At 37.0% G+C, this 27,113-nt stretch overlaps 1 protein-coding gene across 2 annotated transcripts; it reads right to left on the bottom strand.

Annotated features, from left to right (window-relative positions):
* On the bottom strand, positions 1 to 26,294 carry LOC136805705 (ankyrin repeat domain-containing protein 17-like). Of its 2 annotated transcripts, none has more exons than XM_067062240.1 (26): positions 25,962 to 26,294; positions 18,459 to 18,597; positions 16,085 to 16,240; positions 14,123 to 14,254; positions 13,511 to 13,912; positions 11,465 to 11,559; positions 9,921 to 9,968; positions 9,161 to 9,282; positions 8,925 to 8,992; positions 8,544 to 8,735; positions 7,943 to 8,140; positions 7,698 to 7,825; positions 6,598 to 7,513; positions 6,210 to 6,431; positions 5,616 to 6,118; positions 5,205 to 5,442; positions 4,894 to 5,090; positions 4,461 to 4,776; positions 3,958 to 4,192; positions 3,439 to 3,705; positions 3,116 to 3,283; positions 1,733 to 2,844; positions 1,332 to 1,579; positions 915 to 1,205; positions 633 to 675; positions 1 to 296 (listed from the first exon to the last, which is right to left on the bottom strand). In XM_067062240.1, the coding sequence occupies exons 1-25, from the start codon at positions 26,139 to 26,141 to the stop codon at positions 637 to 639; spliced, it is 6,612 nt and encodes a 2,203-aa protein (XP_066918341.1). In that variant the 5' UTR covers positions 26,142 to 26,294; the 3' UTR covers positions 1 to 296; positions 633 to 636. The 2 variants fall into 2 exon arrangements, with proteins under 2 accessions (XP_066918341.1, XP_066918342.1); XM_067062241.1 differs by having other exon boundaries at positions 614 to 675; positions 25,962 to 26,281.
* Between the last annotated feature and the right edge of the window lie 819 nt (positions 26,295 to 27,113).

Genomic DNA, 27,113 nt, shown 5'->3' with positions numbered 1-27,113 from the left:
TACTTAGTTTTCCATGAACATAATTTCTTTCTGATATATAATATATAAATCAACTACAATTTAACATTCCAACATGACTCTAGTAAAAGGCTCTGGTAATTCTGTTCTCTAAAATTCTGCATAATCATATCATCTCTGATAAAAGGGTAAAGTAAACAAATGTAAACAAAGGAAATACGAAGAAATGAAGAAGTCTTGGTGAATCGTCTTGACGATTATTGAAATGAAAAATTCCAGTCAATGAAAATGAAAGGGACAATCTTGATTTCCAATTACACTCCGTTGCCAACGAATACCTGAGGGAGAAAGTAAAAAAGAAGTTCGTCAAAATGAAAACAAGAACAAAATAGTTAGGCTGATCACATCCTTTAACAAAGTCGTGCTCCTAATACTATCTGTAGTTTTGTAGAGGTCTGCGATTTGAACTGGTAGTAAGATCAAAGTCATATAAGTTCAAAAGCATGTACTTCGCAAACTCGAACCAAGTCGCCTTTTATTAGTTCGCCTTGCTATGGTTCAGATAGCACTGGTGATTGTATCACCTCCATAAGTAATTTCAAACTCATGTAAACTCAAAAGCATGTGCTTAGAAGCAGTTTGTATTAGTGTGAACCTGCAAATGAATGACTCACCGTTTCATTGATCGATAGTGTTACTCCACGTCTGCCAGGAAGCCTAAGGAGAATTTAGGAAATATTTTGTAAAAAATTGCAAAGTGAACACGGGCAAATAGAATCATTAGTATCGCACTTAAATTTTCTGAAGATTGCAATGCACCAGCGTGACACAGCTTTGAGCAATCATAGGCACCTCACAAGTATTAAATTAGTGATAGTCACCAAAGACAACGAACAGCAACAAAAAAATGGAAAAGAGCGACATGAAATACACAAAGTTTGATTAAAGTGTCTTACAGCAAGCTGTGGTGTTCCAGGAAAATGAACACTGTTCCGAAGTGCGGGTGGTAACCGGCTTTCAGGGTGATGTAAGTTATTATCCATTGCAGAATTCCATAGCGGCTGTGGATTGATGTGCTTCAGTAATGGTATTTGTTGGGGCGGTGATTGAGGGACGTGAGCAGTGGATCTGTTTTGCAGTTGTCGCATGCTGTTCAACAACTTGATACGTGGTTCCTTCGGAAGACCAATGTCCGCATAGTCTTGTTCCGACATCAACATCAACGCATCCAAATCAATTTCGTTTTTCTAAACGAGAAGAGAAATGAAAATTCAATAGAAGCAACGAAGACTTAAAGTTTGCGTGTCAATTGTGAAGCAAACGTTGGATAACAACAAGATGTATGAGGCATCAATTTGGAAGCAACTGTTTACCTGAAAAAGATTGAGATGAGTGGACAATGAGAGGCGTTCGAGAAGACTTTGCAGTGTTTCATCAGGCCCGATGACGTGATCAACCGAAGGATGATGGTGTTCCATATCGCCATTCGCTAGCAGTGGTTTCATTTCCTTCGCTTGTTCGTTGGGTGCAGTCCACCCGACAGGAGACGAGTTTGGCTTCCACGAAGGTGACTTCCTCATGTTGTAGTCAAAACGCCACAAGTTCTGCCCACTGTCGGATCCTAAACCCATAAAGAAGAGAGAATTAATGATATTGCATTACATGACAGTAACTGCCGGAATTATACTTTAAAGAAATACACGTAAAAGATAAAGATAAAATCATATCGATCACAAAGGGGACTGAACATATTAAAAAATAAATCTGAAATAACCTTGTAGTAGCGAGGTAAGACCTTGCAAGCCGCCCTGTTGGTTTACAGTCGGTTTCTTGTGACCTCTTTCACTACCGATGGGGTTGAGGTGGGGTTTTTCTTCTGGTGTCGGTGAATTGGAGTGGTTAGAAGTTGGAGATAGTGAAGGTGTTCTCGAGTGACCTTTGAACGATTCCTGTGAAGAAGCTTGCGAAAGAGAGGCGGGTAAGAATCGTTCAATGGGCGTTCCGTTTAGCGTATTGTTGGGTGAGGTGGCTACTGTCGTCACCACCAGATCACCACTGCTACCATGGTGCTCCTTCGAACCTGGATGATCGTTCCATATCATGGGACTGCGTTGTGTCGCCACCTGCGAAAGTAGACTGTTTAATGTCGAATGAAGAGTGGCTGCCACTGAATTCGACACAGCTGTTGACGAGAGAGCATTAGTGGGAGAAGCGATTGGTCGAAAGGGTCGATTGCTACCGATGGGTTTGGGAAGATTACGAGAAGAGGATGAGAAAACTGTTGTACTGATGGTCGTTATGATTTGTTGGTGCACTTGGCTCCCTTCATTCGATAATTGCCGTGTCACTGACACCTGTGAGTGAGTAGAGACAGCCATCGTTGAGGACGTCTGCTTTAGCACGGTGTTGGTGTCTTGTTGATTAGTGGACTTCCATCCACTATTTGGTGTGGTTGTAGTGAGCGCAGGAGGTTTCACTTTCGTTCTAGACGGCGCCGAAGATTCCTTGGCGACTTCGAGTTTCTTGGAATTCGAGTTGACAACAGGAACCATTCGTACTGGTTGAGAAGAAGGTGTCGATGTAGGAGGCACCAAATTTGCTGGTGCCGAGATTTGTCGAAGCGTCGGTACTTTGTCGTTAGTTTTAGGCGTGTTAAGTGATTTTGAAAGTGATTGAATTGTTTTTGGAATGTCGAGAGACGATTCGATGGTGGTGGGTTTGGTGAGGCTTTTCATGAGAGGAATGAGAGAAGAAGATGAGACGCTTGTAGACAGAGACGTCGCAATGGTAGGAAGTGTAGGGAGAATTTCCGCAACGTTGCTATCGGGATCGTCGATCAAAGATTGGATCAAGTTCCCTGCTTGTTTCGTAGCTTGTTGCGAGCCCCTGAATTTTGAGAGAAAATAATTGTTTCAGAGGATAGCTAAGTATTTTTTTCTTATTCTCCACCTTTATAGAGTGTGTAATAATTGCTGTAGTGAAGATGGCTTCATCCAGACCTAATCATTTTCTTGTGTTCAAATATGAAATCCAGAAGTCAAAATTATTTGTTAGATTCCAATTTGATCGGATCTTAAAAAGACAGCAAATTCATTTCACGAGACAAGTTGTAAACGTCAAGGACATTGTATGAATGAAATGTTCAAAAGTTCCTTACTTGATGGTGACCATACAATCACCGTTGGCTTTCTTTCGATTTGTATCGATGTCGATATGTGCTCCCGTGTGTTCACGTATTGCGTTGACGTTGCACCCACCACGACCGATAACGCGACTGATCAAGGCGGCTGGTATCAAGATCTTCCTTGACTTCGTATGTGGAATGCTGAAATGAAGAAGTGGTGAAGTAAATATCATATGATTATTATTATAAGTTTGGTTGTATGCAAAGTTTCCCAAAAACCTTTTAGTACTCTTATATGTCTGAGAAACCAGTACCTACCCCTCCCAGTTGTATCACAATTATAAAAAAATACCAACCTTCGAGTGACCTCTTTCCATTCGTCGTCAACTCGTTTTGCTTTCTTCTGACTCGTGTTAAGCGCAAATCCATTGTTATTATTGTTGCTTAGTAGCGAAGGTGAAGAAATGCTGACCGCCACACGTTGAGCAGCAGCCGTTGCCATAGTAACAACAACCTCATCTGGGATAGAGGTCTTGGTATTGTCTTTAGCGTTAGTGATGATGGAAGCTGCAAGAGCTTTGGTGATTTCAGCTACTGTTGCCGCACTCACTGTGTCTGTTGGTCTGTAAAAAATAATATAAATGAAATTGTGAGATAACCCGATTGAACTGTTCTTACTCGTTATTTTCAATGGAAATAGTGGAATAGTGTATCAATGTTGAAAAACTTTTTTGAATATAGACAAAATCAATCTTTGGTTTTGTGGGTCATCATTTGCCTCTTGCTGCCAAGGCGGAAATTGTGTGTTTTTATCTTAACTGGACGGATTTTCGTCTACAGACGGAAAAGTTACAACACTGTACCACAATTCTTACTTGATAGAGGATACAAATTGAGCAGCAGTAGTGATAACGATGTTGGTCAGAGCATCGATGGCGGTGGATACGGGATCTATGATATCTTCCACATCTTTGTCCGCCATCTCCTTCTCTTCATCCGTACTTTTGCTGAGAGAGGAGTTGCGACTCTTTAGACGGCTCTTCTTCTTGCTCTTCAGTTGAACTTGAGATTTCAGTTTCAATTCAGCAGTCGAAAGATCGGGTCGTTCGTCTAAAACAATGCCAGTGAAAAATATTAGAAATATATAAGAAATATTCATATCTATTTATCAGGTATCTTTTTAGTGTGCAGATGGAAGTCTTCCTGGATGAAATAAGCGATTGATATTAAATCTCAAAAAAGTGTAGACTTTAAAAGATTTCAAAATAAGGGAGGTTCGGGTCCCTCTTACGAACTATACTATACTGGTTCCTAAAAAGTTTCCACCAGTCCATAAAGTTGATATCAAAAAGACATTTCTGACAATAAAGAAAAGTACCATTGATCATCAAGGGCGTTCGTTGATCAGCATTGATGAAAGGGAATCCACTCGTTGCATGTTCGAACTCTTCCTCGTCTTCTTTCTCGCCATCTTCTTCAGTATCCACAGATTGCTTCTCCGTGCTCTTTTTCTTTTTCTTCTGCTTCTTCTTATCACGTTTCTTTTGAGCTTGCGCTTTCCGCCTCTCCTCCTTCTTTTTCTCATGATCCAATTCTTCCAACAGAATGGACGCGTTCTTGTTCGCCTCTGCTTCTTGTCTCTTCTTTGCCGCGTTGATGATTTGCATACATTCGTCTAATTTCTTTAGTAAGTCCTATTGAGAAAGAAGAAATTTCAAATCATTAATCCAAAGTCAAACTCATAGAGGGACTCACTCAACAAATTTCTTTATCTAAAAGATCTACTTTTGTTACCAAACATCTTCACAAACCTTATCAGAGATGGTTTGAATGAAACGTTTGCAGTCAGAATCAGGTGGGAACTGTGATACATGTTTGACCAGCCACTTGACCACTTTGATGTTTCCTTTTCTGAACGCGGCTACGAGAACAGAGACTGCTCGATTGTCCATGGCGTTCACATCAGCTCCTTCACGCGCTAACAACTGACAAACATCCAGATGCCCACCTGTAAAGAAAAAATGTACAAATTATAATTCGACCATTCTTTATTACTAGTCGGCGCTAGTTAAAGTTCTTACCAGCCGAGTCAAAGTTTTACTCGAGTTCGTAAGTATCTTACCGTGTGCGGAGAGCCATAGAGGTGTACATCCTTTCTTATTACGCACGTCAACAACGGCACCACGAACCACTAATAACTCGGCGAATTTGTAGTGTCCTTTATCGGCAGCGATTGTGAGTGCAGTGTCACGTGACGAAGGGACTGGGATGGCGTTCACATCTGCACCGCGATCGATCAGAACACGACCCACATCGACGTAACCACCTGATGCTGCTTCCATTAATGGAGTTAATCCGGTCTATGAGAGATGGTCGAAGAAGATTTGTGTTTGAGTGAATAAAATGAAATCTTTCCAATGAACTTGAGGTCCCCATCTTCGGAATTTATCTTTAGGAAAAAGGCAGTAAGGCAAGTGGATATATTTCATAATGTATCAAAAGGAAAACTTGACTTTGACTTTTTGAATCTTACCTTGGCCCTGTGTTCCACATTTGCATGTCGGTCTAAAAGCAGACCAACAACTTCCGTTCGCCCTTGAAAACATGCTAACGTTAAAGCTGTATTTCTATTGGTTTCGATTTGAGCATTGACGTCACTGCCACGATCCAAGAGGAGTTTGACAGCCGCAACATGACCGTTCATTGCCGCTAACATGAGGGGAGAGATGCCCAGCTTGCTTCCTGTGCGTGAATTGATCTCTGCACCATGGTTCAACAGAACTTTGATGATACCAACGTACCCTCCCGAAGCTGCTAAACTGAGAGGCGTGTAATCAGAGACGTTTCGGTGTTCAAAGTTAGCATTGGACATGAGGAGTAATTCGACAACTTCTTGGCGACCACTGGAACATGCTAAGGAAAGTGCAGTGTCTTTGGTTCGATCTGATTGTGCTTCGATGTCTGCTCCATGTTCGAGAAGAATGTGACATGTGGCAGTGTGACCTGCTGTTGCCGCTAGGATTAATGGCGTGCAGCCTGTGGAAATAAGAAATAATAATAAGCCATAATTCTTTAGCAAAATTTAAAGATTCAATTCAATCTGTAATTGTAAATAGAAGATTCTCACCCTTTTTGTCGCGGTGTTCAATGTTGGAACCTCTGGCCAGCAGAAGTTGTACAAGTTCATCGTGTCCACCAGCACAGGCGATAGTGAGCGCCGTATCGTGATTACTGTCCGTACTTTGGTCGATATCGATGGCTGGTGAGAGGGGAGGTGTGACGGGAGATTGTGCCGGTACTGGAAGTGTCGTTTCGATGGATGGTAAAGAGCTGCATTCACCGATCGGATCTGAAAATATAAATTTTTAAATTGTAGTATTGAAAAGTCTTACAACTCTATTTAAATTTTGGTCCAAGACACACGCGCAAAATTTTGAATATTACAGTATGCTGCGAATATTACCACGACATAAACTGGATATAACAAAAATAAATAGATTTCTAATTAGTGATACCTTCGCGAACCATGCCGTTGATGGAGTTTTGTAGAGTGCGTGCAGAATCAGCTACCATGATCCCTTCTTCTGCTTCTGTTTCAAGTTGGAAAGGCGCTGGAGGTAGTGTAATCTCACCCAGGTTTACTAGTTCCAAATTGTGGGATGCTGCGAATGTCTGTAGAGCGTTCAGCTGATGGACACTGTTGGTAAGTTTTTGAATCATGGAAATTGCATCTTCAGTTTGCACGCCAGTTGAAGTGATGGTTCGTCCTGCACTTGTAACGAGAGCAGTTGCCGTGTTTGAGGGTGATGGTGTACACACTTCTGATTGTGTGGTGAAACTCTCCACTTGAGGGTCGATTGCAGGGAAAGTAATCGTTTGTAAACCAATCTGTTCAGCATTTTGACCAGCCGCTACTACGTCTTCAAGCGTTTGATTTTGATTCGAAGAGTATTGTAAAACCTGAGCTAAATGTTGCAGATCGGCAGTTGTAAGGTTGGCGAGAGAGAGAGAAGAAGCGAGGGATACAGGTATGTTGGGAAGATAAAGATCAGTTGGTGAAGTGTTGACGTCGATATTGTTGTTGTAGTTCTCGTCGTCCAACTCATCGTTCGGATGTTGTTGTTGAAAGTGATCGGAAGGCGAAGACGGTTGAATGATTTGTTGTGAAAAGTCATGAGCAAAATGTTGGTTTTCAGGCGTATTATGAAAATGGCAATCTGGTTGATGCGCGATGTGATCTTGCTCATGTTGAACGTGTGGACAGATAGGGAAAGCACTGTCCGTTGGTAAAGCGCTTGAATGTATTGGATATTCAGAATGTAAAGTATCGGTTTGAGTAAAGGTTTGTTGATGTATTTGAGTGTTCATGAGCAGGTGGGCTACGTTAGCATGACCACCTTTGGCCGCTTCTATCAACATACTTGAATTGTCCTGGAAATAAAAGAAGCCGAATAAAAATTGAGTTGAGAAAATTAGACTTTACTACCTCTTTTGATTCATTTTAAAAGACTTTTTACCTAAAAAAGAACATATTTACAATTTCAGATTCATAAACTTAACAACTCTTGAAAAAATTCATTTCAAGAAGTTAGGAGAGTGGCACAATTAAGCTTACCTTTAATTTCATAGTAGGATTACCACCTCTACCAAGAAGGAGCTCGACAACAGCGGTATGGCCTCCAGCACATGCTAATGATAAAACAGAATGCTCTCCACCGCTGGTTTTTCTATTCACGTCGGCCCCTAAAATAGCAAATATTTATAATCATCTATATCAGCATGGCAAGAATGATTTTAAGTTTACGTTGATAATTGAAAGATGGATAACGATTCATGATTTATGATGAAACATTTTGGTACCTTGACTGAGGAGATATTCCACTGTGCAAAGGTGTCCCGCACGAGCAGCTTTCATCAAAGGAGTGCGACCACCCTCAGATTCATGTTCAATATTGGCACCTTGTTCAATCAATACTTCTACTACGTCTGTATGACCGTTTTCTGCAGCGTATGTCAATGCTGCATCACCTGTAGCTGTGATGGCATTCACGTTTGCACCTAGAAATAAGTCAAAATCGTGTTAGAATAGATCTATCTTGATAACAAGTGGATACTGATTGGACCTACCTTGAACAAAAGAATATAATGAAGGCATACTTCCAGTTTTTTTCGGCTGGAAAATTTTTTTTCGAAAATTGGGCTCCGGCACATTTCGGGAATTGCCATTTTGCATCGTTGTGCCAAAAATCTGAAAAAACTAATGAGCCAATCTCAAGAAAAGCTGGTAACAGACGGACGAACGGACGAACAGACAAAGGTTAATTTATAGGACCTCCAACGGGAATATAAGATTTAATTCTTTTCATGTTTTCAGGATGGGTTAACACCGTTAGATTTGGCGAAACGTAGAAAAGATAGGAAAAAAGTAAGAAGTAGAAGATACAATTAAATTGAAGGTTACCTTTCTCAATAAGAAATTTGACAAGTTCAACATGACCTTCAGTAGCTGCTTCCATGAGAGGAGTAGATGCACCAAGTTCGATATCGGCACCACAATCCAAAAGGTAAGCCACCACCTCCAGAAATCCACCACAACACGCAAGTGTCAATGCTGTTTCTTGTGTCTCTTCTGTCTGAGCATACAAGTTGGCTCCTGCAAATAGAACAAATGAAATTCATGGTTTAGTAATAAGTTGGTAACAGAAAATGTTCAAGCAAATTTGGAACTTAATTATTATAACTTTCGGTCCATAACTAAATTTACTACTTGCAAAAAGTTTACCTTACTATTGTTAAAAGTAATTTCTCTGAGTCATGCCGGATATTTGGAATATTATCTTACCATGTGCTAAAAGCAAAGCCACCATTGGTAAGTATCCTTCCCTAGCTGCTTCCATTAGTGGAGTGAACCTTAAGAAATAGATAATAAGGTACATTACTAGCACAATAGTTTAACATAATAAGAAAGAAAAGGTTACAGAACAAAAAAAGCATCATTAGTTTTTTTTAAATCCGAGTATGAAGATTCTTATATATACTATCAAAGTTAATTTAACGAAAACAAAGAGACAAGCTTACCCTTCATCGTTGACTTCTTCAAGGTTTGCACCATGCTCAATCAACAACTCAGCTAATTCAACATGACTTCCACATGCTGCAAGCGTTAATGGGGATTCAAAACTATCAGCCGGCATGTTCACCTATACAAAGAAAAAGGAAGCGAAATATTCAAATTTGCAAGATGATGAATTTATCAATGTAAACTTACAAAATGTCGTTCCAGGGGAGGGACAAGCAGTTAATACACAATACTTTGTGTATTAACTGTTTTTGACCCATTAAATGTATACACCACCCCCAAAGTGAGTTTGCAGCGGCCGACAAACCGTCCCATGCAGGTCCACCGTGTATTTTCCTGTTAATTTGATACAATACAAGGGGTTTTAACTGTTTTGAGACTACTTATGTCACATATTTATGTCATTAGAAAGTTTTTGTAAGTTGGGGTGCAAATCCCTTGTCAGACAGTTACCTAAGCAATGCAACAGTTAAAATTTTTAGATTTTGAGTAAGCAGAAAAAGATTTGGAGGTTTTCCAGTTGCATGGTTGCTTAGTTTTAAATTTATAGGAAGTGCCAAACTATGGTCTGGTAGGCAGTTAATACATTTTTTGAGTTCTAAAATTGTCTTAACACCACCCCTTTTGACAGTTAATACACTGGTGTATTAACTGCAATTTGCAAATTTCAGAAAAGGACCCACCACGGTACTAAGTTGTGTATTAACTGCTTGACCCCCCCCCCCTGGTCGTTCCTATTTTATGATTGAGAAATCATACCTGAGCTCCATGGTCCAAGAGTAGTCTTGCAACTTCCACATGTCCATCCTAGAAAAATACAAGTGATTCTTTTATGGACCTACCAGGTTATGCATTTAACACATATATAATTGATATCTACGTGGGCATGACCGTTAAACAATCATTCAGAACACAAATAGTGACGATCTATTAAAATTAGTCGTTTGTTTCTTATAAAAAAAACGTTTAGAAACCAAAATGTCATGCTCTTGAAATATTCTTTCATATTCAAGACTTCGAGAGCAAAAAAAAAATTTATCTCATAAAAAAATTGAGTAATTTGGCTAAGAACATTGATGTATGCTTATTAATAGTAATTCTTATAGATAAAGATGCGTTTTTTTGAGCAGAAAAATTCTTTCTATACCTACTTTCATGCAAAAAAATCTGAAAAAAAACAATGATCCAATAAACTCGTTTTTTAGCCGTTTTTTGGCCCAAATTTGCCCAAAAACATTTTTTTTCGAAAATCAGGCTCCGTCACCTTCGAGGGTTTATAGTTATGCATCTTTGTGCGAAAAATCATAAAGAATGAAAGAGCCAATCTCGAGAAAAGCTAATACCTAAGTAATTGATAATGTGCTTATAAAAAAATATCGAATTTGGCCATTTTTTCTATAAAAACACACCAAGCAACCAAAATTTCATGTCTAAACACACATTATTCTTTAAAAGTAAGCCCTCATGAGCAAAAAAATATTTACCACACAAAAAAAATTCAGTAACTTGACTAATTGATGTATGCCTATTAATAGTGATTCTTATAGATAAACATGCGTTTTTTGAGCCAACAAATTTTTTTTGCAAAAATCTGCTCGAGCCATCTTTTACCTATGATAGGGTACTACTTTCATGCAAAGAATCAGAAAAAATTAATAAACCAATTTTTCACGAAGTCCAAAAAACCCGTTTTTTAGCCGTTTTTTGGCCCAAATTTGCCCAAAACTTTTTTCTTCGAAAATCGGGCTCCGTCACATTCGAGGGTTTACAGTTACACATCTTTGTGCAAAAAATCAGAAAAAACTAATGAGCCAATCTCGAGAAAAGCTGGTAACTAACGAACGGACGGACAAAGGTTAATTTATAGGACCTCCACCGGGGTAGGTCCAAAAAGAAACATTGAAAAACATTGAGTACTTTCAATGTAATTAATATACAATGGAGATTTGTAAAACAAAACAGGAGCCTATCTAATTAGTGGCCGATGAAAATTTAACTTCAGATACTTCAAATTATCCATAGGCCCGATTGTAGCAAAAAAAACCTTAGTACAAAGATTAGTACCCAGACCCAACAAATCAAAATTTTTGAAAATGAAAAAAAGAATCCACAAATATTCACCCAAGGAACAAGTGTGCAAAATTTCAGCCAAATTCAATCATTTTTGAAGTCTCCAGGTTGCCCTAAAATCTTTGTGACAGACAAACAGACAGACAGACAGACAGACAGACAGATTCTAGCTCAACTTAAGTTGAGAACAGAAAACCTTTTTATAGATAACAAGATGAAAGATAAGTAGATACCATTGATGCTTCCATCAAAGCTGTGTGCATTTCATCTGTCTTATGTTCTTGGTCAGCACCTCTCTCCAATAAAAAGAAAACCATATCAACATGCCCTGAAGAATAAAATTCATTTATGTTTATAAAGTTGAATGAAGGTTTAGTAAAATACCCAACATTTACTGAAATGAGGATGTTTATTTAAAGCAGTAATCTCGGGCTTCGCATAGCCGTAAGAGTATACGGATATAGGTAATTCTAGTAGAATTTTATTTAAATCCAAAAGATCCATGCCGAGACAGGCTCCGGTATATAGTATATTTTATATTTTTCAATACCGAAAAATATCTGCAATCTGTTTGGTTAAAAAGAGTACAATATATCTTGTATTTTACATGTAAAAATATAAATTGACGAAAAGATGTTGTTGCATTGTAGCGGTAGCAGCAATCTAACGTCACTTTGCTACAAAAATGGCCTACGCTTTTTTCCAACACAAAAAGTGCATTTTTTGGGTCACCGATAAACCAGTTATCAGACATTTGCTAGTACAATATGAGAAATATTTTACGAGTTCCGAGATTTTTCTGTACAATATTTTCCGAGCCTGTAGGCGAGGAAAATATACGGAAAATCCGGAATATGGAATATGGAAATATTTCACTCGTTCCGGATTCTCCGTATATTTTCCTCGCCTCGCTCGGAAAATATTGTACGGAAAAATCTCGGAACTCGTAAAATATTTCTCATATTGTACTCGCAACTGTCCGATAACTATTACGTATTTAATTTCTCTAGTATATTACGTTCCGAAAATGCTTGAACGATTCATTAACGTCTATAGGTAATCTATGAAAATTTTTGTGAAGAAGTCGTTGCAGTGCAAATCTTTCGCAAATTTAAAAACCCACTTTCCCGTGGAAATAATTGACGTTTTTTGTTTTTTTGGGACCCTTGGGGCATAAGCTTTCCGTTGACCGCAAAAATTCCAAAATTCGTGAATTGACCGTTGACAACATTAGGGGTAACGGGACCCAATGACGTCACAGGTTTGGGAAAAACTTTAAAATGCGATATCTCGAGTTTGAAAATGAGTTGGGAGGTCGTTGACCCCTCATCGGATCGAGAATTCTATGGGGAATAAAATGGGAGGGGTTATGAGGCTTGAAAAAGGCTTGGAAATTTGGCTGATTTTTCAGGCGTTTTCACTTGATGACGTCATCAAAACAGGAAAAATGCGATATCTCGAGATTGGAAAGGAGGAGAATATATTTGGTCAATGAAGAAATAGTTACAGTAAAGTGAAAAGTTTATTACACATTCGATGACATCATTTAGAGCCCAAATGACGTAACAAAACATAAAATGTGTCATATCTTTAGTTTTAAAATGTTCTTTGGGATTAATTCAGTCTATAGTTTCCCCTTTACTATCCAAAGGGCTTATGATGCGTTCAACTTCTACTCCTCGGCGAGTTTATGAAAAATTTCTCAAATTTTGCCAGGGGTTGATTCGAGTATGAAAGAGGGATTTCGTGCAGTTTTAAAACAAGAAATCTTATTGTCTTTCGAAAATGCAATTATTATTAAGGCGCGTCATGTCGACCTCGAATTTGTAAATACAGCAGCATTTTTTATATATTTTCCATTCTTATATACCAGTATATACTGATGATATATTGACGCTCTCAATTTGACGTTTTACTGCTCAATAAGTTCCCGTTTTCGATTAAATTGAAATCGCTTTCAAACTTACTGAAGAAACTCTCACAATTGAAGATTTATTATTTACTAAGCTTTTATTTACTATTTATTTACTATTTCTGGTGAAGAAGTCTCATTCTCTTATTCCATTTGAAGCATAAAAAGATATTTACGATATGATATGTACTCCCGTGGTTGATGAAAACTTATTTGAATTCCCCTTAAAAATAAAGTTAGAGAGCATCAACAATACCATATTTATCATCCTAAGGGCTTTGCTAAACCGGCGTTTGTGACGACGGGAACCGTCTAGTAATAACTAAGAGACTAAGCAAGAAAATGCAAGTAACTAAATAAAACATACCTTTGTAGCAGGCCAAAGTTAAAGCACTTTCTTTGAATTCACTTGAATGTGTATTAATTCCAGCACCTGCATCAAGCAAAAGTTTGGCTACTTTGACATGACCATTGCTAGCTGCGTCCATCAGAGGAGTATGTCCGTTTTCATTTTGATGTTCAAGATCTGCATTGTGTTGTATAAGAAGTTCAACGACATCATCATATCCACTACCACAAGCTTTATGAAGTGAAGTGTTTCCAGCAGATGATTGTGCATTGACATTGGCTCCATGTTGAAGAAGAAGTTTTACAATGTCAACAAAACCATTGCTGGCAGCCTCAATGAGAGGAGTACAATCACCTTTACTACCTCTATCTTCAACATTGGCGTTCATTGCAAGTAACACTTGTACAAGTTCGTAGTAACCTTGCAATTAAATAAAAAATAGTTTTCATCAGGTGCAACCTTTTCAAGAATTCAAATACAATTGAACAAGCCGTTACAGAAAGAAACAAAAATTGTGTTTAATGTATTTTTTATATATTGTATAATAGATTCAAAGTACCAGCAACAAAAGAATCAAAATAAAAGAGAGATTGAACATGTGAGCAAGAAAACAGACACACAAACACTTACCAGCAGAGCAAGCCAATGACAACAAACTTTCTCCTTCATCAGTTGGTTCATGTACACTTCTTCCTTCATCTAAAAGTTTACGAACTGCAGCTATATCTCCTTCAATGCAAGCCTCCACAAGGCTACGGGTGCCTGAAAAAGAATTTTATAAAAAAGCTGGATAATCTATCAACCAAAATAGCAGAGCCTTCTTGTCAAGAAACCTTATTACATGAAGGATGGTTGTTAAGCTTCTATATCATAATACGCTGAAATCTGAACTCTCCCATTCTCGCATGAAGCATTTTTGCTAGCAATTTTTAAGCATTCGGCAGTTGTTTTTTGTGCCTTTTCTGTATTGATCTTTCAATTGGTCAATTTCTAGCCTTAAAATGAAAGCCCTGAAACTATAATTTTTCTTTTTTTTCTAATCTTCTTTTTTGAACATTTCTAAAAGCGTTTCGAAATTAAGCACTCGTTTTCTGTTTCCTTTTCATTTTGAAATATCTTAATTTCAAATTTTCAAAGCTATTCAAAGTCTTTCGAAGTCACCCTCAAATGTCTATGCCCGATGGCTAATGTACTCCAAGCATGAGAATAGTTTTACACGACACTCTTGATTATGGTAGATTTTATTTTATATTATATAGATCTTCTTTCCTTGCAAATAGATTAAAAATGGCAGTTTTGATTTGATTGAAGCTTTCAAAATAACTATTCTTTATCTTTTTTTAAGACAGAGAGCGATTTTTTTGAAAAATCAGCTTGGTGAAAGTAGCAAAAAAATTACTTTAGTTAATTTTCATAGAATATATAAAAATTGTCTAATGTAATTTTCCTTGGAAAATACAAGAAACTGTATTGGTTGATTTTCCTTGGAAAGTACAATAATTTGCTTTAGGCTTTAGGTCCTTGTCAATTACAAATACAAGAAATTGTTTCAGGTAATTTTCCTATGAAAATACAACAAATTTGTTTTTATTTAATTTCCCTCAAATATGTAAGAAATTTTCTCTACATTATTTTCCTTGGAACACAGGGTTCGAATTATAGATTTAAAGAGCTTCACTATTCTTCCGAGCGAAGCAAGGTAAAAAACGGAACGTCGCATTTTTTCAATGTTTGCGAAGCATTTTTAGTATTTTGCGATGTTGTTTGGAAGAAAATGCAAAAGTATCTTCAATACATTTCTCTAGAAATGTGAAGTAAGAGATTGTAGATGAAGCAAAGTATAGAGTTGATAGAAAGCAATAGATAAATGAATGAATAAAGTTGCAAGGTAGCGAGTTGATAAAGCAACAAATAAACGAGTTAAGAAAGTTACGAAGTTGGGAAATCTTTTTGGGTCGCTAAATCTAAAATTTACTTCACATTTTGCAAAGTGCGGAGCTATAATTCGAACCCTGCATTATTTTCCTTGGGAAATACAGGAAAATATTTTAATTAATTAATGTTCCATTCACAGGCCAAATTTTAAAAATGCAGAGCAGCGTCCGCTAGGGGTCAAAAAGGGCACTTTTTCTCCTATTTTTTCATAAAAAAGGCTTTTTTCACCATTATTTTTTTACCATTTTTGGAAGGGTAGCATTAAAAAAGAAAATATTTTTGTTCCTTTCTTTACGGCGTGAAGGGTAGCATTAAAAAAGGGAAATATTTTTGTTCGTTTCTTTACATTTTAATTACTCAAAATAACAGCGATCAAAGCGAGTTTAGTTCAAGGCTAGTTTAATACAATAGAAAATATTGGGAGAAATTTTGTTTATTCTGCTGGAGGTTTCCTAAGTGACATGCAATGATGCAACTAGCTCTGGTTAATCTGGACACAGAATGTCTGATTGTAGACTTAGATTTTAAGAAATGTCTGAATTCAAGTTATTGGTGCAAAACTACAACTTAGAAAATTTCAACTGGATAAATTTCTGTCTACAGACTAAAAAGTTCAAAAAGAAAATGCTTTTATAAAGGAGAGCTTGTAGCTTTTACCTTGCTCAGATTGCGAAGTTGTTGCATTTGGTTTCCCTGTTTGTGATCTCATTCTTGTCAGTGCTGCAGCTGCTTCATCTAGTGCACTGCTAACTGAAGAAGTTAGTCGTCGCAGAACTTCAGGATCAGTGAAAGCTTTTCCATCTGCTGCAACACCTGAGTTGAAAGTTGATGATATAAAGAGCATAAGCATCTAATCAAAAGTATTACTGATTCTGTTGTCCTTTTTCAACACGGTTCTACAACTTATTTTGGTTGCCACATTCAAAATTGAAAATTGGAAACTCTGATTGATTTGTAGCATTTGGTAGGCTTTTAAAGGTAAAACTAAATATCCGAAAGTTCTTTTGAAATACAAAATTAGATATCTAAACTTGAATCTTAAATCTTCTTAAATTATCAGTCTTTGCCTGGAAAGACCTAGGAATTGTGAGCATGTGCGCAAGCATACATCTGAACTTGTTTTATAAGTGCGAAGATTGGTATGTTCTTATTGAAAAGATTATTTGCTGCTGTAAGAGACATGCATGTATACTACTATACTTTCAGAACACGTTGCAATTCAATATTGGAACTGAAGTACGTACCTGAAATTTAAATTAGGAATACTATCATTATGTCTTGATAAATCCCTAACACACACAAAATGTGGTGTGTGTCCAATTTATTTAGGGAAAAGTCTGTCATTTTGCAACTTATCTAAGAAAAATAGCTGGTTATCCCTTTAAACACCCTATTTTGTATTTTCTGAAAAATGAACTTTGACTTTAAAGCAAATAGGAAATTATTTCAAGTAAAATCTAAAGTGATAGAAAATAAAACCATGTTAGATCAGGGGAAGGTTGGTACTAAAATCTCAGACATATATGAATACTAAAAGGTTTTTTGCAAAATTTTTGCATACCACTGACTACCCCATTTTATAGTGGTATTTAAGTACCCGTGTACTAAAATTTTCAGGGGCATTTAGACACCGAGTTCACCCGACTTTGGTTTTTTCCCCCTACATTTAGGAAGGGTCTTGGGTTTTGATGAACCAAAAGCAAGGGGGGTGTTAAAAGTATGACTTTCCTAAGGGGGGGTTGCCAGTTAAGGGGGGGTCTTCTTAGATAAGGGGGATATTCCTTGAATTATGCGAAATTTCAATTTTCTGATTTTCTAAGGGGGGGGTGTGAAATTTTAAATGAATTTCCTAAGGGGGGTTAGCACTTAAGGGGGGGGTCCTCTTACCTAAGGGGGGTCTTGACCCCTCTAGAAACTATGGTTCTAGGAATCAGCTTTTTGGACTCCTTGTACCAAAAATCAGAGAAGATAAATTATTTTGCATCAGCTTATATTTTTTCACAATTTAACTATTGCTACTTTATCTGGATGTTTTGCTCTAAGGCTAATAATAAAAAAGTCATGAGAGCGCATAAGGGCTCCCCGAGTCACTTATCGAGATATTATGATATTAAATTAGCAGACTCCCTTGAAGAGTTTGAAAAATTACTTAAGAATTTCACAAAATAAATAGAAATTCCATGCAACTGTAGGTTATGCTGTGATTAAAAATCTATTAGGGGTTGGTGTTTATTAGCATTTTCTATTTCATTGTAATTTTATTTTAACCCCAGCTGTTATCTTTTTAAACCAACGTGAAATAAAGAAACAATACAATACCGGGTGCGGCAGAAAAAACTTTGGACGTTTGGCGAGCCACTGAGGCCGAACAAAGTCTTGTTTAGACTCAAAACCATTTTTATTAGAAAGAGGATAGTCTAACTTAAATTTTGCGGTATAACTTTTTAAGTTTGGTCAAGTAGTTGTCAAGTTATAAGCTTTTGAAGTCAAAATTCACTTTTCGAAAAGTGTAAAAAACACGTAAAAAAAGGTGTATTAAATTTATGCAAATAATGAAAAAATAGCTCAGTATTTGACTTATTTAACGACTTTTACGACATAATTAATTGTTGAAATACTTTTAAAAGCAGTTTTCGTTTACAACATAGTCAGTTTTTAGTAAATAGTCAGTTTTTAGAAATATTTGAAAGAAATTCTTATCGAAAACGCTTAAAAATGCTTAATTTAATACCCTTTTATTACGTATTTTTCACACTTTTCGAAAAGTGAATTTTAACTTCAAAAGCTTATAACTTGACAACTACTTGACCAAACTTAAAAAGTTATAACGCAAAATTTAAGTTAGACTATCCTCTTTCTAATAAAAATGGTTTTGAGTCTAAACAAGACTTTGTTCGGCCTCAGTGGCTCGCCAAACGTCCAAAGTTTTTTCTGCCGCACCCGGTACAATAAAGGAAACTTCTCAAATAAATTTTGTGATTGCCTAATCTGTTAGACCTTGTATGTATAAGTGGGAATGAAAAGAGCTTACCAGCTGCCTCTAACAAGGCTTCAAGTCTTGCTTGTGTTTCTGGACCAACAAGAGTGAGATTTGATAAATCATGATTTATATCTTCCCCAGCAAGTAAAAGTCGAGTTGTCAAGTTATTGGTATGGTCTAGACATTGGAGCTGAAATCAATACAGAGAGTAATGAAGCAAAATATCAACAGCTAAAAACATAGAGAGGTTTAAATTTATCACTATCATTCACATTTGGATTCGAGGTAATTTACCTAACATCTTCTTAAAATGTTGTTGCTAGAGGGTTTGATGAGCTGTCCTTAGTTCAATGATAAACATGAAGAGGATAGACTATGAGCTAGAAACACTAATTTCCCAATATTTGTTTCAAAGTATTAATTTTCTGTTTTACTGATTACACTTTTCCTTTAAATTATGAAGCTGAGAAGAATCTTTAAATATAGTCTTCATTCTTTTGATCTAGCCAATACAAAGAACAACTTTTTGATAATTAAGCCAAACTAAGACAGAACGACAACTTCTAAAGGGATTTATGAAAAAACATTATTGAAAAGGATGTGACCAACAATTTTATCTTATTTTGATAATATATATATATATATATATATATATATATATATAAATATATTTCCTTTTCAATTCCAACCTGATTGATTTTCTGTGAATGTTCATTCTAGATTTTTGTTGTATTTATATTGTCTTTTTGTTTTGTGAGTTTTGTCTTTATTGTTTCCATTTGAAGTAGTTGAAGGTTTTATACTTCTTGACTATATATATATATACTGTCTTTTTGTTTTGTGGGTTTTTGTATTTATTGTTTCCATTTTGAGTAGTTGAAGGTTTTATACTTCTAGACTATATATATATATATTAGGGAGATTCTTCCCATCATCAGATTTAGTATGAAAAAATCAAGGCCTAATGAATCGATGCGCTATCTCAAGAATTAAAATGACAAATTTTGGTTGGTTGATTGTGGCTGCTGCCTCCACACCAGAGGCACCAGGGATTTGAGATATCCAATGTACACTGTCTGGTGTTGAAAAGTACTGTTAGAGAGAGAATCCAAAAATAGGTCAATGTAGCTGGACCTTTGATATTCCAGGATTACAATTTTACCAGCTTTTTAGCGACTTTTGACTTGCTAACTCAAATCTCTCAAACTTTTTACCTTTAAACTTCTTTAAAGGTAAATTAGATACATAAATTAGAGTTTTTCTGCATTCCAAATTTTTTTCATCTTTACAGGACCAATTCTCAATCTTTTTTCTTTATTAAAGAATCAACAAACCATCAACATTGATAAATTCCACACATTTTCTAGCCAGAAACTTTTAAAATTATCTGCCATTATGCCTTTCTTGAAGCCGTTCCAAAATTAACCAATCGGGTTATATGTATCGGAATTCCTATGGGAGTCCTTTTCCGAGACTTGTAAAATGGCTAAGTCAGCAAAAAATAATTCCAGGGGGTTTGAGGAAAAAACAGAGCTGCCATCATTTGTTTTTTATTTAGCCATAATATATTTAAATTTACGCTATCACATGATTAAAATTTTAACATGCTTAGTATTAAATATACTATTTTGTATATTTCAGGAAATAAACACTTACTGTCAACTGCTCTAACTTGGGACTATCTGACATATATAAAAAAATATATATCCTCAAAGTTCCAGCTGCACTGCCTAATCATTGAACTCCTTTTCATGTTTTCTAATTGTGACTAAGAACAAATTTATTAAAAGTATTTATGTTTTTAACAAGCCTGTGTAACACTAACAGACGATACGAACAGACTTGCTTATTCCTTGCACTGTGCAAAAAGATTTATGCTGCTGTTGTTTTGGCAGTATCGTCAACTGCCCTAACTTGGGACGATTAGTCAAAACATGGGACTGGTTAATACCGTCAACTGTTCTAACTTGGGACGATTGGTTGAAACATGGGACTGTCGATATTCTGGCCTGTATTTTCACTTACTGTTAAATCTCTTTGACAACAAATTTATTTTGATAACTCCACCAAGTTTATCAATCATACTTTTTGTCATAACATGTCACGATAACTTTCACTGATCGCGAGCCCTTTTTAACTTTTTTGTTTTTATTCAAAATGACTGGATGCCGATTGGAGAATTAGAGAACGCCCGCCGCCTAACCGCCTATCGCCCGATGGGATTAACAAAATAACAAGTGTGTAACTTGCTGCGCAAGTGACATCAAACGCTCCATCGTTTTGCCACTAATTTGGTCTTCTTCGTTCCAGAAACTTGCGTGTGTTCCACTACGGATTTTTTTTCATATTGCGATTTAAAAGCCTACTTGGTGTGAAAGAGAAATCGTGTATTTTTTAATATGCTGTTCATTAACTCAAATCAAATGCATGGCTCGCATCCCCCCCCCCTGAGCGGGGGGAGCTACACTTAAAATTTGCCATATAAGAGGTGGGAGCTGCTTGTTTTTCCCGACAGGCAGGGGGAGCTCTATCTTGGGGGGGGGGACCTGCATTAGTTTATGTAACTCTGGGGGCTAAATAACACTTCCTAAATATTTTTCTTTACTGTTGGTTTTTAATTTCTCTAAACCTTTATGTTTTCCATGCAAAGTGTGATCTGATCCTTAAAATGCAAAAATGAAGACATTCTATTGCATTCTCTAAAAGTGCACACACATGTAACCAGGCGTACCCAATCGATGAAATCGATACGGGAAATCAATCGATATTAATCGATTTTAATCGATAATAATCGATAGTGATCGATAACTAATCGATAAACAATCGATAGCCAATCGATACTAAGACTTTACGTTCTTATCGATTGGATTCGATTGTTATCGATTGCTATCGATTAATCGCTGATTGCTTTCGATTGTTATCGATTAATATCGATTTCTTTATATTCGCTAAAAACGCAACCCTACCGTGGTTTTTCTAATTTAACGCGTGGCAATAAATAATTATTTTCGACGCTACGCGTGAAAAACTAGAGAACAATTAAATACGATATATTCAAGTGTTTTAAGTACGCGTTACTTAAAGGCTTGTGTAATATATATTACATATAGATCGTATAATGTATTAACAAGCATTAGCTGATTTGGAGGAGCCAGAGGAGGATGACAAAGATCCCTTTAATTTGTGTTTAATGAAAGAAAGAAGTTTATCAAAAATAAAACTTTCCTGTCTAATTTTTCTTGTCCAAGGCTTGATCACGCGTAATAATTAGAGTGAAATTAATTATGCAGAATTTTGGCTACGCGTTAATAATTAGAGTACCGTAGGACGGGGTGAATCGGATAATTTGTTTAATCGCCTCTCATACTTCACTGACGATGTCTTTTTCCATTCTGTTTTCAGATCCTGTTTACTGATCGATCAAGCTATTGGAAAAATATGGCTTCGAAGATTTGGTGCATGTTCTTCGTAAATTGAAGAAGAGAATAAGAAATGCCGAATAAGAAATAATGAAGCGACCGTGATTGGAGATTCCTTTGGCATTGTGTTCTACGAAAGCCAGTTGTATACAATCTTTGGTTCACTAAACGAAAAACAATGTCTATTCTTCGTATTTTCATTCTAAAGTTAGGGCGGAAAATTGTTCGCGTTAAAACTCGAATCGCCCTTTTGCGCCCCAAGTTGAAGGCGTTGTTAAGTGATACGGAACCGAGAAATGGAAAGGAGTTAATTATTGAATAATTAAAAAATATCAAATGCCGTCATCATGTCATTTTTAATTACTGCCACACTATCCCAAGAGGCTTGTTAGTGTTCAGAGAAGCTAGGAATAAATGTTCAAATGTTAATAGTCACTCATTGTTCATGTGAATACAATGTCTTTGTATATTTATATTTTGTATAGTGATAATTTAGGAGTTTATATGTTATGTATTATTTTCCAGAAGAAAATAGTGGGAAGGGTAAGGCTACAAACACTTTACAACAAGATAAGAACATTTATTAAAGTAACGGATGCAAATATTTCTGCAAGCGGAAATTGGTAAGCTAAAAGAGGCAAGAAAGTATGACACGGTGGAGCCCCTTCCTAGTGGAACAATTGGCAATAAATAATCGGCCCGGTGAGAAAATATGCCCCAGATATTTAAGAACCCGAGAAATTTTTATTTTCTTTATTCCTTACTGTTTTTTATCCTTCATTTTTCCAAAGGGTATAAAAGTTCTCACCGGGCACTGAGAGAGACAATGTTATAAAGTATTTTCTTTCGCTAAGAAAAGAATTAAAAAGTACATATTTTCCAAATAAGAGCTTAGAAAGTTTGCTGCCAACTACGAGTATACTATGTATCCGAGCATTGAATACCATATAGAATTATTACTGTCTCCTATCTTTGTGTTCATGGCGAGTCCACGCTGGTTCTGAATTCTTTAAGTGCCGCCATAATACCCCTGTCTCAGTAACTCAGTGAAAATTTGAAATCAACCATCGGAGAAGTCATGAAACAAGTAAAACTTCACACACACCAAGTCTGTATTTGTAATCTCTTAATTCTCGCCGGAGTACGGGAAAATTCACTTTTATTAAGCATTTTTTTTTGCTTCGTTTTTGCATTTCTGGAATCATCCTCAAATTCTGCGTCGATCGGTAGGCAATTTGTAGGCACTTAAAGCATAACCAAGGCGGCTGGAGCCTTTGAAAGTCAAACTTTCGATAAAATTCAATGAGGTCAAAATTCTTAAAGTGGCTTGGCAGTGAACGTGTCAGTATTAGGTAACTTTTTGTATTTTTTGCATCGGGACGGATCCTTGACCGGGTCACTGAAACAGGGGTGTATCGTACGTTTTCTCTTATCATTTTGTCAACAAATTTTAGAGCCAACCAGAGCATTATTGATAATCTTCTCCCGTCTCTGAAGTATCTGAGATTGTTCAGTACCTGAAATAAGGAGAAAACAAAAATATACGATGATCGGATTAATTTCTCTATTCTTTTTATCGACTCAGCTATCACACCCAGTATCACTGCGAAAGTAGAAAATGTTAGCTTTTTTACGGGGCATTTGTAGCGGTCGAATGATACTTGAGACAGGGGTATTCAATGGACGCTAAACGTCAAAACAGTGTTCATTTAAAATGTCCGTAAACAACGGGATATGAACACTGGGTTTTCTTCGAGCGCAATTTCTATTAACCTAAATTGGCCTGTGAAACAGGGGTGTGGGTGTGGGTGTGGGTGTGCTAGACTCTTCTTAGGTAAAAAAGAAATACGCACCTGCTGGGTGTGATAATTTTCTGCTTTTAGATTCAATGCTTTCTATCGTAACTGCGGAAAATAACGACAATATAATATGTGTTTGATGACTCTATCGATCGATGCTTCGATTAAAATTTGATATTTTCGTTAGTTGTCCAGTTTCTCTAATGCTCTTCTTTTTTAATCATTTATTTACTTCTCCCTTTTCATTTTCTCTGGAACGAAACGCAAGCGTTAGATAAAAAAAACAAACTTAGATTTAGCTAATGTAGTCAGACCTTTCAGAGACGTTTCATTTTCTTACATTGCACTTTCTATCGTGCATTCAACCAACACTTTTCATAGCGCACACTAATCAAAATTTTATTATCAATGATACTAAACGTACTACCCAAATATATCTCCCTTAGGTATTACATTTTTATGACGCTCCATCTAATGACTAATTACTTTGTGAGAATTGCATGAATTCAAATTATAACTTCGGCAAAACGTAATTTTTGAAAAGTGGTATTGCTCCACCACAAAATATAGAGAGTGTTTGTTTATGTTCCGAATGGCGCCCCGTCAAATTATATCCACTTCACCCCGAAACGAGTGACTCGATTTTCTTGTATTCGATTGAAGATTGTTCCTCGTAGAAGAAACTTTTGACTTTTGAAAATGAAATTTTCTAAACTCGCGAATTAGACCCCACTCGTCAAGTTCTGCGGTATAATTAGGTGGTAGGTCTCGTCGGGAAGAGGCAATTTGCCCAAAACCTTCCAATTCTATCCGATTCACCCCGTCCTATGGTAAGATTAATTACGATTTTTCGAAGGCAATTCACCCGATTTGCCGAAAAACCGCAAAATTAAATTCTGTGAAATTAAATTCCGTGAAAAGTTCTTCCCGCGAAAATTTCTTCCCTTAAAGTACGCTACGATATTATCGTGAGATACACTCTGGTACACAGAGTAGCGATCATAAATACAGAAAATTAGCACAATCGATCACAATCGATAACAATCGAATTCAATCGATGGCTAATCGATAATAATCGAATTTAATCGATGAAAATCGATAGCAATCGATAATAAAATTTTACGTTCCTATCGATTGGCCATCGATTAGTAATCGATCGATCATCGATTACGAACGACTTTTATCGACTGACATCGATTAAATCGATAATCGATGTTATCGATTGGGTACGCCTGGATGTAAATAGAGCTTTGTGAATGCCATAAAATTTTTCCCCTATACTGGGACCTAAAGTTTTATCAGGCTGGGGGGGACCTTGTTCTCAGGGGGGGGGGACCTAAATTTGGCGGGGGGACCTAGAACCCGCCCCAGTCGGAGCCATGAAATGACTTTGGAGGTTCGGTGAAATGGTGGCCGAATTGCCGCCCCAAGTTTTGTCAGATAGTCCCAAGTTAGAGCAGTTGACGGTAAACATTGATTTTTTTTATCACTCATTGTCAGACAAAATTGTTTGGGAAAACTGGCGCAACAATCAAATCTATTGCAGTTAGGGAAACCATCCAGGATCCTGCCATTCTATAAGCTAGCAAAAACTAAGCGACACTTGTGAACTTAAGTTTCTTACCATTTTCCATAAAAAACAATTGAAAACATTACTACTTCCCAAAGCCGGAGACCAGAGCAAATGATCTTCCTTGATGAGGGCGCCCTTTTGGATCTATTGTTAACTCCTTTAAAATGGTGGACAGAGTTGCGGAATGATAAAGGCGCCCGCCGCTTCGAGGGTGGTAAAGCCAAAACACCCAATATGATCAACCAACAAAAGGCGAGTTTGTTGCCGCGTGAGTTACGCCATGCACTCCACCGTAGCGAGAGCACAAACAACATTTCGCAAATATAAGAATATCTTATGTGCTTAATTCTAATTGACTTTGAGAGCTTCATTGAAGATGAAAAAGTAGAAAGATAAGAAATGCGCTGGTTAATTTTGTTTAAATAGATGTGTTCTATCATTGTTGAAAGTTGGAGAAATTTCTACCGGCGCAAAGATTTTTTACAGCCAATTAAAGGCACAGTCTGCTTATAATTACCATGTTTGCTATATCATCTAGGCAAAAAACGGTAAAAAAAGACGCAAACGTCATTTTTTTATGAGTGTGGTTATGATTTTTTTGATTGCAGCCGCGTACAGGAACTCGCCAAATGTTCCTAACTGTATTGATAATTTTTTGATTGCGGTCAATGTAAAAGTGGTGTCAGAACTTCTGAAAACTGTTGGCCTTAAGTCAACTCAAAGACTTTTCATAAATGCTCAATTTATGAGAAAGAACGCTTACCGACATACTGTCTTCATCTTCATCACTGATGTCGTCACTATCATCTTCACAAGAGCTTGACAAACTTGGTGGTGATGGGATCGGCATGTTTCTCAATTGATTCCCAATGGAATTCATCATTGAAGTTGGGTTTACAACATTACTTAAAAGAGCTTGTTCTTGTTCTGTTGTTACCTCCATTTATTTTATCTTTCGTGAAGATTTATTGTCCGATTGTTTGTTTCTTCATTAAATTTCATTTTGCTTCTCCTGTGTCATTTCTTTCAGCTAAAATTTGTTGTAGCGATCGCTGAATATTTTTGTTCTATAAACACGAGGGTATAAACCCGGGGTCGACAAAAAATTCGAAGAGGAGAAAATCGCTCAGATTTCGCGTCAAACTCAAAGAAAATTTTAGAAAATTTTATGCGAGCACCTGCCACAATTTTTTTCGTTGTAAACCTCTTCGTGACTAGAGCGAGTGTGATTATTTACGTGGGTCCCGTGCCCTCGTGGGTCCCGTGGGTCCCGTGCCCTCGTGGGTCCCGTGGGTCCCGTGCCCTCGTGGGTTCGTGCCCCCGTGGGTCCAAAAAAAAAACCCGTGGGTCCAAAAAAAAAACCCGTGGGTCCAAAGAAAAAAACCCGTGGGTCCGAAAAAAAAACCGTGGGTCCAAAAAAAAAAACCCGTGGGTCCAAAAAAAATCCCGTGGGTCCAAAAAAAATCCCGTGGGTCCAAAAAAGAAATCCCGTGGGTCCAAAAAAAAACCCGAAAAAAAAATACAACTTCGTGGATTTCATTGGTTGGTTTGGTTCCGGAAAAATAAATGTCTCGAAACATTCTATTGTTTGCTTGTGTGTTTTAAACTGCGGGTCGGTTTTAGATATTTGCGAGATTATGTATCTGGAATTCTCTACGGCTACGGCTAAAGCGGCGAGTAAGGCAAGTAATGGCGGGTGAAAGCAAGTTCGATATTTGACGTACGGGATTATGTCGACTTTGCTTATAGTACGGGTGTTTTGGTGTTTTTCCCGTACAGAGCAAAGTAGACGACGACATGTCGCCTTTGGTGATGACCCGCATGGGCAGCCGTAGAATATCTCCGATACATAATCTCGCTATTGTCTGCGGGAGACTGAGTGTTCGAAAGTCTTTTTCTCGAGTTCAAGGTAGGA

The sequence above is a fragment of the Clytia hemisphaerica genome, unplaced genomic scaffold (assembly GCF_902728285.1).
Source record: "Clytia hemisphaerica strain Z4C2 unplaced genomic scaffold, Clytia hemisphaerica genome assembly, whole genome shotgun sequence".
NCBI lineage: Eukaryota > Metazoa > Cnidaria > Hydrozoa > Leptothecata > Clytiidae > Clytia > Clytia hemisphaerica.
This window is presented reverse-complemented; position numbering and strand designations above follow the sequence as displayed.